The sequence below is a fragment of the Trachurus japonicus genome, chromosome 12 (assembly GCF_045865225.1).
Source record: "Trachurus japonicus isolate A0001 chromosome 12, Traja_1.0".
In the NCBI taxonomy this organism is placed as follows: domain Eukaryota; kingdom Metazoa; phylum Chordata; class Actinopteri; order Carangiformes; family Carangidae; genus Trachurus; species Trachurus japonicus.
The window spans coordinates 31,254,933-31,268,299 of record NC_140918.1 but is presented as its reverse complement, the minus strand read 5'-3'; the positions used below and the strand labels follow the sequence as shown (position 1 = coordinate 31,268,299).

The following is a 13,367-nucleotide window of genomic DNA, read 5'->3' as shown; positions in this document are numbered from 1 at the left end:
TCTCCTCAGCTGGATCCACCACAGAGTCGTCTCCACCAGCCCCGCCGCCGCCCGAGGCTCAGCCGGTGGAAACCAAGGTTCCCGAGGAGGAGATGGATGTCACTGATGACGACATCACAGCAGGTAGGGACCGAGTCATCAGGCCAACAATCCCTCCAAGGTCTCTTATCCAGGAATCCACATTCATGTCTGTATTGGTGCAGCTGGGTTCAGTCTAGTGTAGTTATGAGAAGCCTATCAGAGCATTGTGTATTCTGTCAATGGAAGGGTTGTTTCTGCTGCTGCCTTGAGTAGCAGTCTGAGTACATAAACTATATGAATATGCTACAGTCGAGTGAAGACTGCACACTTCCTAAGTCTTCTTCTTTGAGTGACCTGGCTTCACTCTGATGGATGAAACATTTTTAATGGAGGTAGACCTATCTATCTATCTATCTATCTATCTATCTATCTATCTATCTATCTATCTATCTATCTATCTATCTATCTATCTATCTATCTATCTATCTATCTATCTATCTATCTATCTATCTATCTATCTATCTATCTATCTATCTATCTATCTATCTATCTATCTATCTATCTATCTATCTATCGAGATGCTTTTCTGTAACAAAAAAAGAAAAAAGTGAATGTGTTCTAAAACAGAGATAAAACATCTCACGTGCTGTGATGCGACCATTGCGATGATGATGCTCAAACGATGTGTGGTGCAGCCCTAGAGTGATTTCAGAAACATAACATTTTTATCTACATTGATTCAAAACCAACATCTTCCATTAACCTGAACTGAAGTTCCCTCATTGCCTACAGCTCAGACCAAACTGTGGAGTAACTCTATTGCAGTTGCAGCTTCATTCCTTCAAAACAAGATGTTACCTCGGGGTATGATCCAGCTGGTGACCCTGTTGCCACGACAGAACTGATATGAATCTGTCCCAGACAGTCAGATATGGGAGGCCTCTACAGCTTGCATCAGAAACAGAGTCATGTCCCTGTCCCTCATGAGAGCAAGACTCTGTGACGGCCTCCTGCCCACAGTGGCCGTCTCCATCAGTATGGTGAAAGCTGTCATTAGTGTCCAGATGCTTTTTCATGTTGGAAGAATACAGTTAAGAGCAACTTCTGTCCACAGTCCATCCCTAAAGTTGCTGTGAGGTGTTTGTGGTGTCAAATGCAGCCCCCCCCCTCCCCCCTCCCCCGAGCCGTGGAGCCTCATCTGGTCTGATATGAGAAACACTGAAAACTCATTTATCATTTATGTGCTGCAGAATTCAGGTGTTTTGCTCCGGTGACTCTGAATGTAGGTTAATCTTGCTGTGTGTGTGTGTGTGTGTGTGTGTGTGTGTGTGTGTGTGTGTGTGTGTGTGTGTGTGTGTGCACATGTGCATGCGTGTGCGTGCGTGTGTTAATCAGTGCCCCCATAAACCATGTGCACTACCAGTGTTGTGTGACCAGCATGGTGTTAAAAGCAGTTTGGTGTTTGGTCTGCACACATGCTCTCCTCTCTCTCACACACAGTAAGGTGAGAAATAATTCTCTCCAGGAAACGTTGACACCTGCAGCACAGGTAGAAGACACACACACACACACACACACACACACACACACACACACACACACACACACACACACACACACACACACACACACACACACACACACACACACTTTTTCCCACTCCATTTATCTTTTGTCACATTTCCCTGAGTGTTTAACAGTGACAGACACACAGGTGGATCTGTGTGTACATCTCTAGTTGCTTTTGACCACAGTGTAACAGCTTGGTACTTCACACATGAGGTTCTCGTCATCTCTCCATCATAATTTCATGATTTAATTAAACATGACGAATGCTTAAAGGTGCATTGTGTAGGAATTCCTCCCATCTAGCGTTGCGGCTGTATATCACAAGCAACTCAATCGTATTTTTCATGCTGCATTCAGGTGAAATTGGGCAGACGGACGACAGCCGTCTGCCGCTCCATGTAGATATGAATGATATGAACGGCTAATTCAGAGCTGAAAGGAACACTTCAGTTTGTTGATGGGGGGGATTACGTAAGGGATAATGTATAGTTCGGAGGTTGTTATGGAGAAATAAACCCCGACAGGTTGTATGGAACATTCAACATGAAGGGGTTTATTTCTCCATAACAACCGACCAACTATACATTATCCCGCTTATTACACGGTTTACGAGTGAAATAATTAATTTGAAACATAATTCTGATCAAAATACGACTTTCATTGATTTAAAATTGCATAATTTAGCGAATCTGCAAGACCGGTCACTTCCGCTGTTTTGCCGAGCCTCCTCCCGGTCGTGCATTTGAAGCCTTTGATAATCAATCAGTGGATCGATGGATTACCATACACGTGTTACGATGTGTGTATTGTGTGTAGTCGTATCTGTCATAAACAAGAGATTAACTTTACTGTTTACGGGGTGCGTTTGTGTCGCGGAGCCGCGGTGCCAGCTGCACCGAGACGAGAGGAGAGCTGACACCGGGTCAGAGGCTCTGATGCAGGTTTGGTTTCCAGCAGCGATGTGGAAGGAGCCTCCACTCTCCTTGTAACAAGTTACCAGTCATTTATCTCTAACATCACTATTAGTCCGACGCTGTTTAATGACGGTAAAAATGAAACACAAGGTAAATATCCTGCATATAGTTTCTCTTTTCTGTGCTGCGCTGATCAGAGCGGCGTCCCTAGCAACGGTCTGTTATACTTGACAACGGTCTGTTATACAGAAATAACAGACCGCAGAACGCAGGGCTGGACCAATCAGAGAGCAGGATTCAATAGAGCCGTGTAATAATGATTAATGAAAAACAGACTTACAAATAATCGATTTTCATGAATAGATAACAGGAGAAGTTACACAATGTCCCTTTAAAGATATATAATATTACAATGCAGTAATATTTCTAAAGGGGAAATGTACACAAGTCCAGTTGTGAAAACACACAGACATGCTCTGACTGTCTCTTGCACATCCTCTCTCTTCCTCCTCTCCTCTCCTCTAACAGACCAGTCAATATCGCAGACGCGTGTGACAATTTATCATTTCTCACAGCTCATTTTTCTCCTATTGACAGCAGTGTTTTTCATTCAGTCTCTGCAGTATTAAATCTGTTAGCAGACGCCTCAGACACAGAGCAGGCTCTGAGTGCTCTCTGCTGTGGAGGGGGAAACACATGAGGAGTCTGAAAACTTTCACTACCATCCCTCCTTCTGTCCTTTGTCTCTCTGGGTTCAGACCAGGAGGAAAATGAGAGTGTGTTGTCTTGTGTTGGGGAATGTAGCAACAGTTGTGTGTGTTTCTGTGTAGTGGCAGTCAGGTTCAGGTCTTTCCTTTAACATGGTGTGCGATATGAGATGAAACTTTCTCTCTTCCGCTGCTGTGATGATCAGCTGTTGTCTGATTGGCTCATTTCTAGTTCTTTTCTTATTGTTTAGTAAATTTGCAACTTTATTCATTTTGGTTTGGTTTGGTTGGTTGGTAGTTGTTTTCTGATTTGTAGCCGTACTCTGGTTGGTTTGTAGCTTTACTCTGATTGGTCAGCATGGAGCTCTGTTCAAATTCACAGATTTTTAGCTGTATTGTCATTGTGCTAAAATATTTTCTGATTTCTCAGTTGCTTTACAGTTGTATTCCATTTGGTTAGTTTCACTGTGCTCTGATTGGCTGCTTTGTAGCTTCGTTCTAAAATGTAGGTTTTGTAGCTGTATTCTGATTTGTTGATTCATAGCTTTTTTTATGATTGATTCACTGTTTGATTCCTGCTTGTTGTGACTGTGAGGAAGTGCTTTTTGTGTATAAGAAATTAATTTCCTGATTCTTGCTGTATGACTGTGACGTCCTGGTTGTCTCTCAGCAGTGCTGGAGACATTTGTTTTCAGGGTCTTTGTCCGTCCTGCTCTCATGAACGTGATGTCTCAGTAATGTCTGGAGGGAGTTTCTTCAAATTTTGCACAAACATTTACTTTGATTCAAGGATGAAGTGATTCGATTTTGGTGGTGAAGGTCAAAGGTCAAGGTCACAATGACCTCACAAAACAAGATTTTGGTCTTGTGAATGCAGTATCCCTGGAGCTCCTCTTGGGAGACGCTGAGGTCTCCACCGTGAAGCCGTGACTCCAGTTTCTGTCTATTCAATAAGGAAGAAATACATTGTTTTTCAATTACATATTATAGCGTTATAGGTTTCATAAGTCATTCAGGAGTCTGTCAGCAGCATTATTTATGTAAATATAAAATGTTATAAAATTGTCCCAAGTTCCAGTTGATGTCCTGTCATATGATGATATAAAATGGAAAGATTAAACAATTGATCAATGACTTTGATTGATTGATTAATCATTAATGTCCCCCAAGGGGCAATTTGATATACAGCAGCTATTGGCAGGCACAATAGTAAATAGATAGGAATACATCATAAATATTACTACGTAAAAAGTGCAAGTTACAATCTGCGAAGTTGTTATCACAACAAATCATCAACTCCAGCTGATTCAGATATTTAACAGCTGATGGAACAAATGATCTCAGGTATCCATTAGACCTGACCTTCCTGACTTTGAGCTTTTATTGAGTCTTCATTAGTTAAGACAGAATGTGAAACATTCTCTGGTTTCAGCTTCTGAGATTTGAAATATAATTTATTACATTAATTAATATTAATATATTTGGGACTCATGGTTTGACAGAGGAGGTTATCAGAAGTTGATGTCTCACATAGTGGTGAGAATGTATAAAGTTATGTTTTTTTTTCTTCAAGCAAGGCAATTAAGGCAAAATTGTAAGAGTTGTGGTGTTATTAGTCATCTCTCTGTTAGCAGAGAAGATGAGGAGAAGAAGTAATGGGAGGGTGGGGGGGGGGCCAAAAGAGAGGACAAGGAAAGAAAAGGCGGGGAAAAGAGATGAGAAGAGGGGACAAAGGAACAGAGACGGACATGTCGACAGCTACAGAATCACTTGGCTGCAGGCTGTTACCACGGCGATAGACTTATCACCTCAGGGTACTGTCTCTGTCACTCACTCACTCTTATGCGAGTGTGAGTGCGTGCAAACGTGTGCAAGCTGTAATTATGTCCCTTGCAGTGTCAGGGGACGTCATTAGGATGTGCACACACACACACACACACACACACACACACACACACACACACACACACACACACACACAGTTATTGAATCACAGCTGATATGATATTTTGTTGGTCAAATTAACTGTTACCAAAGCATCTCAACAAAGTAGCCTACAGTAATAAACTGACATTAAAAAAAATGCTGTATGGAGACAGTGAGCTACTGTTACTGTTAGAAGGACGTGAGACAGTTGTATGGGTACTGGAGTTGATGTGGGATGAGAAGAGCTCCTGGTTTGATTCCCTCAGTGTCAGTGGCGAAACGTACCTGGTTGTTACAAACACTGGTTTACATTGAAAGTTAGTGTTTCACCAACACTTTACAGAGGACAGGGACTTCCTCCTCCTTCTCCTCCTCCAAAAACGAGGTGTAAAGAGTGTGTGTGGAGAGATAAAAGTCAGTTTAGAGGCTCTGTCAGACAAACACACATGAACACGTAATCACAGAGGATATGATGTCACTGACAAGCGACCAACAGATTAACATAACAGATGAATTAGTAATAATTAACAAGGTTTACGGGCAAAATCTGAATATACTACTGTATATTGTGTGTATAATCGCTATAAAATAAAATTCATTTGGTTTTTGTATCCTTATAATTCTTCTTTTATATATACTATATATACATATAGCAGGGGTCTTGATTTAGAGAGTGTGGCCATCTTGCACCGCCATGTTTGTACGGCAACCTGAACAGAAAATCCAGCCAGCCAACTTTGCTGACGGGAGGGGTGAGTGCAAGCGAGCGAGCAAGCGCTGCAAACTGGAATCTGAACGCTTGATGTCACGGTTTTCGCCCATTTTACACAGTGGACCTTTAAAGGTGGCATAAGAATAACAAAACATACAACACTATTCTATTATTTATATGTGTTGATGTGTTGAAGAAATGCCAGTTTACCAGCGACCAGCGCTGTGTTTGGATCTGTGTGTGTCATGTGAGCTGCAGCCTGGCTCTTCTGCTGTGACTGACACATACCCGCTGTTTGCAGCTTCTTTTGAATCCTGTGAGGCTTTTGGTCATGAAGCGCAGCAGTCCTGACATGCTGCGCATTCAAGACTTTTTGCAAGACCATGCAAGTGATTTTCTGCTCTTTCATAGAACACAAGACAACCCAGGTCTTCCTCTACCATCCCTCTGTTAAATTGTAGCTCTTTTATCCTCATTATCTTATTTAATCTAATGGCAACCCTTAGTCAACTCTAAGTGTGAACAGGCACGTAGAATAGTTTATTTTTTGTTTTTCTGTCTTTTTTTAATATTTATAAGTATTTTTGTGTGTGTGTTTGGACTGTAGCCTATATAATGATTTTTTTAACAGTCTACTGGTCATTAGTTATTCACTAATTAATATTCATTGGAAATTTGAGGTGTCTGTTAATCACACCACGTACAGGAACTAGAGCTGTGTCAACAATCGATGAACTGCTCATGTGGTCAAACACTCTCCGGTTCCACTCCCTCAAACGTGGGGATTGGATGTGTTACTGTCGGCTGAGTCAGCTGATGTGTGTGCTTGTTTACATTACTCACTTGTGCTTTTTTTGCCTTTGTGTACTATGTCTTAGTTGGACACAAAAGATCTTAAGGATGTCATTAAAAGCTGAGCGTGTGAGCCAGGAACAGTGAGGCGGTTCTACACTAGAGGGAAGACTGCCTCCACTAATTGAGAGAGTATCATGTCTCCTCCTCTGATGGAGAGGCTGACCACAGGGAGGTCAAAGGTCTCTGCTGGACGCAGCCTCATCAACCCCCTCCTACATACACTGAATCACACACACGGTCCCTCGGCTGGCAGGCATTTTCTCTTCTTAAGGATTCAAGATGGTGCAGGCATGATCAGCTGATTGATTCCAGCTAACAAGATGTGAAATTAAACTGCAGATGGATACCTGTAGAAATAAAGACATTAAGACAATCTACCTAACATCATTCATAAAATAGAAATTCAGTTAAATGATATGTTTATCATTTATGCTCAGTAGAGTCAATACAGTAGGCCTACCTATATGTTTTTAATTTCACAGGAATGTCTCATCCTCTTTGTTGGAGGAACAAAGGAAAGGAAGCAAGGAAACTAACACAATTTTTAAAAAGGAACATGGGATCTCCTTTTCCCTCTCCATTGCCTTTTCACCCCTCTCTTTCTCCATCTCTCTCTTTCTCTCCGCCTTCTTCCTCATCCCTCTCTCCCCCGTTGTCCACAGCAGCACAGTCAGATGTCAAAGGTCAAGCTGACCCTCACCTCCCGGTGTCATTAGCCCCGTTGTGATTTGGTTAGCTGAAATGCTAGCCTCCCCTGTTAATCTAATATCAGAGCCTGGAGGTCGTTTGGGTCAGATCACATTTCTCCTCAGAACAGATTGAACTTATGGAGAGATAAATGTTCTGAGCTGCTCTGATTGTTTCTGATGATTCTCTGCTGCTTTACACTGGCAGGGACCCAGCTGCTGGATGGAAACATTATTATATTAGAGACAGGAGTGAAGTTATTGTCCAAATAGAACAAATGTACAGGAATGTATTTTTGGTGTCTTTGGAACAGAAACAGTCATATCAGACATTTAGGCGGTTGGCTTTGGTACACTGAAGTACAGTATAGAGTAGGCTAGAATATTATATTGGTATAATATACTATAAGATGGTGTGATATGAAAGGCTTTTTTGAATTTAGCATAGAATGAATTTGGACTTCATGCCGTTATGATATAGTATAGTATTGTGCAATACAGTGTTATGTTATGGTATACAGTATGGTTTTGTATGATAGCTATAACCAGGCATTGTATGGCATACAGGTGTAGCCTAGTGTATAGCATAGTATAGTATAGCATAGCATAGCATAGCATAGCATAACATAGCATAGCATAGTATAAGATAAGATAAGATAAGATTATACTTTATTGTCAGATCACTCTGAAATTTGTCTTGCGTCCCATGACGTCCAAGGTTTCACACCAAAGATACATAACCAAAGATACTCTGGTATAACATAGCAAAGCGTAGCATAGTATAGCATAGCATAGTACAGGAGTAGGCTAAAAGCATTGCCCAATATAGCATGGAATAGTATAGTATAGTATACCATAGCATAGCATAGCATAGCATAACATAGCATAGCAAAGTATAACCAAAGATACTCTGGTATAACATAGCAAAGCGCAGCATAGTATAGCATAGCATATTATAGTAAAGCATAGTATAGCATTCAGCTCTCTTCATAATCCTGAACAGACTGTAGTTGTATTAAAAGTCGACACCAGGCACTGAACCAACAGGTGCATGCACAAGGTGAGCTGGGTGGTGTTAAATATCAGTGATGGGAGATTCTGGCACACATGAACTCACAATTTAATATCTGATGTTGACAGAACTCTCTCTAAAGTCTCAAATTCGGATCAATCAGATAGACAGACCCACAGAAGGACACAGACAGTTAGTCCATGTAGTGCCTTAATATGGAGTTTTCATGCCTGTGGACAGATTCATCTGTTAATACTGGTCACATTGATTAGGATGGAGCTCAGTTTTCACCTCAGAGACTCAGATCCTCTTCTCAGCAGAGACTCACAACACAGAAAACACACACGCTAATCGGCTTAAATGGAAATGAGATAATGGGATAAAGAGAGAGACGGAGAAGGAATCCTGACTAATGCAAATGAGATGATCAGCCCAAACCCGCATAATGTCATTGTTTGTGTCATTTTTATTCCTCCATGCCGGCGGCAGTCAGAGCTGTAGGCTGATGGTTTTTTCCTGGGATGTGCATCTATCTGTCCCATCCTCATGGACACAACATCTCAACCTCATTGACAAACTTCTTCAGATTTGGTACAAACATTCACTAGAACTCAAGGATGAATTTTTAGGGGTCCAAGGTCAAGGCGAACATACCTTCCCTAACCACTCTTCTGTATTTCCATTCAGGCGTTTGTTAGTTGTAAATAGTGTTTCACAGAGTGGTTTCAACATGAGCTAAAGTACATTTCAAGGACAACAAAATCAAACCTGGGCGTTTGTAGTCAGTGTGAAGTTAGTTTCACGTTCCCTCATGTCTCCGTCTTCTTCCTTTTTGCCTTCTCTACTTGTCTGTCAGCAGCGACTCAGGTCAGCAAAAATATTGAGTTCAGATATTCTCAGGCTGTTTGGCTGTTCACTACACAGATCAGCTTGTTGTATCTAATCAGGTCAGATTAACTGTCAGACATCTTGAATTGATCCGATACTTAAGACTCGGCGCAACAAGCCATAAATCTGTCATCAAGCTGTTCTTCTTTATTCCTCAGCAGCACAGCAGCACGGCAGCTCTCACTGAGTCAGATCCTCTGTCATTTTCTTATAGAAAATGTTTTTTACTGATCAGATTTTAGATTTTTAGCACATTTAAAAATCTAAATAAAATTTAAATGAATGTGTAGTAAATGTTTTATTGTGAAAGGTAATTTATGGAAGCATTGCTCTGTGAAACTACTGAGCTGTTTACAGCAAACTACCCACTATGAACTGAAGTTCTGTTACATTTCCTCCAGAACCTTTCAGTCCTACTTTTATGACAGATTTTGGGAGATACAGTTCCACATTTTATAGTTTGGGCAAAAAAGCTAGAATTTCTTTGACCAACCAGAAAAACTGAGCAATTATTTATTATTCATTATCACTCTCTACTTCAATTTGATGAGTTTCTTCCTCTCTAAACAACTTAAAAACAACTTTTTTTAATATCGATACCTGTGTTTTGTCTCCTAGATATAAAGCTTCTCAGTTTAGTTTGTATTGCTTTATTTAATTTAAAAAACATCAGCTGCCTCAGTTGATATCAGTGTTTTAGCTGGAAACCTTCACTTATAACAGGAATAACAAACTGAGTATAGGTCGCCTCTTAAGCTTCATAAAAACCTTGAAGTTCAGATATGAACCTGTCAGGAGAACCAAAATTGAGACAAGATATGCATCAACTGTTGTTGTAATGAGTTGTGCTGTGTATTGATGCACTAATATAATGGAGTCAGGACTCAAGTGTGTGTCCCCTCCATCCCACTATAGTTCTCACCAGCCCCCCCTCCTCTTTCCCTCCTCGTGATGGGAGGATCATTTTCTTTTCTTTCCTCACTCTAAGTTGTGGTGCTTTTCATTTGGTGTAGTCGAAATCTAATTTAGTCAGACGGCTTCGATTCTCCTATGAGCGAGGAGCGTGCGACCAAGCTGTGGAGCCTTTAATAAAAATAATTCCTTCTTTATGAAGCGGCGTTGTGATGGAGGCTGTCCACCGTCTCTGCATTAGGGAAATTAACATCCAGTGCCATTTCTCAGCCCCGGCCCGCTCCAATAACGGCCTGAACGTGACAGCCACAGACTGACCAAAACACCGGCTGGATTAAAAACCTGTCGCCTCGCAAATTGAACTGCAAAACAAAGACTTAATTCATAATGCAGGGTGAAAACATAGAAAGGCCTCAGGCTGTGGAGAGCTCACCAGTCTATGCTTTCACACTGTCTCTGAGAATACAAGTCACAGTAAAGTCCTACTGCATCGAAGCCTATTTATTACATTTGTACAAAGTGACATAGTGCAAAATGTAACTGATCTCAGAAAAAAAAAAGTTAGCATCACCCCCACCTGACCCCTCACAGCGGCTCAGGTAGGAAACTGTTGTGACTGGAGAGGCTGTTGCAGCTGAAGGTTCCCATACATGTGAGGGGATGTTTTGTTGAGTTGTTGAAGTTAAAGGGATAGTAGCATTTTTTTAAAGTGGGGTTGTATGCTCTACAAATAGCCTCTAAGAACTTTAATTGCAGTAGAAGACTCTCTCTCTCCCCTCAAATTGCAGGAAAAATGCAGTTTTTATTTGGACCTAACCAACTCAAGTATCCCTCTCTGCCCGGTTAGCGCCCGTCGATCAGCAGTTGGTTAAGTCCAAATAAAAACTGCGTTTTTCCTGCACTTTGAAGGGCTGGAAAAAGTTATATTATAGCGAAAAATGGAACTGTGTATTTTTTCTCAGGTAAAACCTCTTTTAGTCCGCGAAAATAGGCCGTTTCTTTGGGTCTGTTCACAACAATGTATGTTGTAAATCTCTGGGCAGGGCTATGGGCTGGCGTTGCTAACGGGAGGAGTGCAGAGAGTCTTCTCCTGCAATTAAAGTAGGGCTATTTGTAGATCATACAACCCCACTGGGTCAAGCAGGACTCTTCCTACAGGAGCCTTGGTTACAGATGTAACCAAGAACTCACATACAAATGAAAAACAAACAGCATCTACCTACCATCACACACACCATGACAGAAAAATGTCTGATTCCTCACAGCTTACTGTAGGATGTTGTGCGCTGGTCTTGGACCTGGTCTGTAGTGGATGTAGAGGAAACTGTCTGAAGGACAGAGATCTACTGTACGGGACCTGAGCGGAGGACAGTTAAAGCAGCGGTGTGTTTCCGTCTGGTCCCGTCCTACAAACTTGTGTGCAGTTAGTTTGTGGTATCTCCTGCCGACGCCCCTCTGACCCCCCCACCCCCACCCCCACCCCTCTCTCTGCTGCACCGTCTTAATTGAAGCGTTGTGTTTGCAGCGAGCGCAGATAGCTCCTCCGTCTGTGTCTTCAGATGGTAAAATACACTTAACCTTCAGATGGACGGGGGCTGCTTGGAGGGCAGCGGCCGTTTCAGGACTCAAATCTTTTTTCTCTATCAACTTAATTGTGTTTTCAATTATTTCTCCAGATTTTCTGTCTCTTGACATTTGCTGTAAGGACGGCGTTCACCCTCTCCTCCCCCCACCCGTGCTTTTGTTTTAAAGAACCTCGTCTCCATCCACAGAGGTGGAAGGACTTCTTGTATTTGTTTGCTTTGTTTGTTCACTTCTTTGACTTTTTTTTTTGCCTAAATCTTCTTTCTCACAGCTTTACTCTGTGTCGTTCCCTCTCTCCTGCTCCCTCCATCGTTCTCACATCAGTTTCCTGCTGGTATTGATCCCCTCCCTCATTCCCTGGTGATCAGGTTTTACCAGTCTTCCATTGATTACCAATGGAGGCAGAGCTGAGGTGCATGATGGGAACTGGTGGGGTTGCAGAGTTAGGGGGGGGGTTATTGGTTTGATATCCTCTACAATTACATATAAAGAAGATAATTCACAGTTTTCCTACATACACGCAGCACGCTTAAACATATACACAGTTAATATGAACAGATCCTCCTCTCTTTATTTCTCTGTGACAACTAACTTCAATTTTTACCAAATTATTTAAAATCCAGAGACATTTTGTCACTTACTGTATAGCTCCTATTATTGAAAATAATATAAAAACGTAATAGTGAAACTTAAATTATGATATAAAGATTAGAATAAATAAAGAATAGAATTTATATTTATTTAAAAAATGTGTTTTGTGAAATGTGAGTTTGTTTATCAGTGTAGTTAGGAGACAGTTGTGTGTGGTAGAGCCAGCCATGATGAAGACACTGTGGACAGTTAGACAGTGGACTGTGAGCAGGTATTTGTATATCTATTCGTCAATGAGCAGCTGTTATTGTGTAGATGACAGCAGCTTGATTTGAATGTGAAGTTAATTGGTGGAGCTGAGCCTGTGTGCTCTTCTATTGATCCTGCTTTTCAAACAAAGAAATCAGCTCTGCTCCTCTTTCATCCTCGGTTTGGTCCGTCTTCACCCCTCTGTTTTGTTTCTCTCCTCTTCATCCTTTTCTTACTCTATCTTTCTCCATCATCCTGTTGTCTCTTCTTCCCTTTGCACAGTTTGCTCTAATTGTTTCTATCCTTCTATGTATCCCATGTTCTATCAGCACATTGCTTTTGTTTTCCACCCATCTCTTTACTCTCCTGCTCCCATGCTTTAATTCCATCTTTTCTATCTGTCCCTCATAGCAATGGTCCACGCTTATTCTGTCATTGGAAGTCAGGTCGTGTTAAAAAAAAATATATATATATATATAAGAAAACATATTTTGACTTGTTTAGAATTGAAAGAACAGTTTTATCGATAAACATTTTAGTTTTATTAATTGGTTATAAAATGTGACACGGCATCTCCACTGGACTCAGGTCTGGTCTGACTGCTCCACTTCCTGTTACTCAGAACTGGATCGGCTCAGTTAACGGTTTGTCTGAGTGTGGACTGATGAAGAGCTGAACTCTTTAGAGATGACTCTGTGACCCTTTCGTCTTCGTCATCAACACCTCGTCGTCACAAGTCTT

At 41.4% G+C, this 13,367-nt stretch overlaps 1 protein-coding gene across 1 annotated transcript in view; it reads left to right on the top strand.

The window, feature by feature from the left end:
* Positions 1–13,367, top strand: part of wdr7 (WD repeat domain 7) — a 71,208-nt gene that overhangs the window by 14,426 nt on the left and 43,415 nt on the right. The window contains exon 3 of the mRNA XM_085794244.1: positions 10–123. Within this exon, the coding sequence (XP_085650370.1) occupies positions 10–123 (114 nt within the window). The remainder of the gene's footprint in view (positions 1–9; positions 124–13,367) is intronic.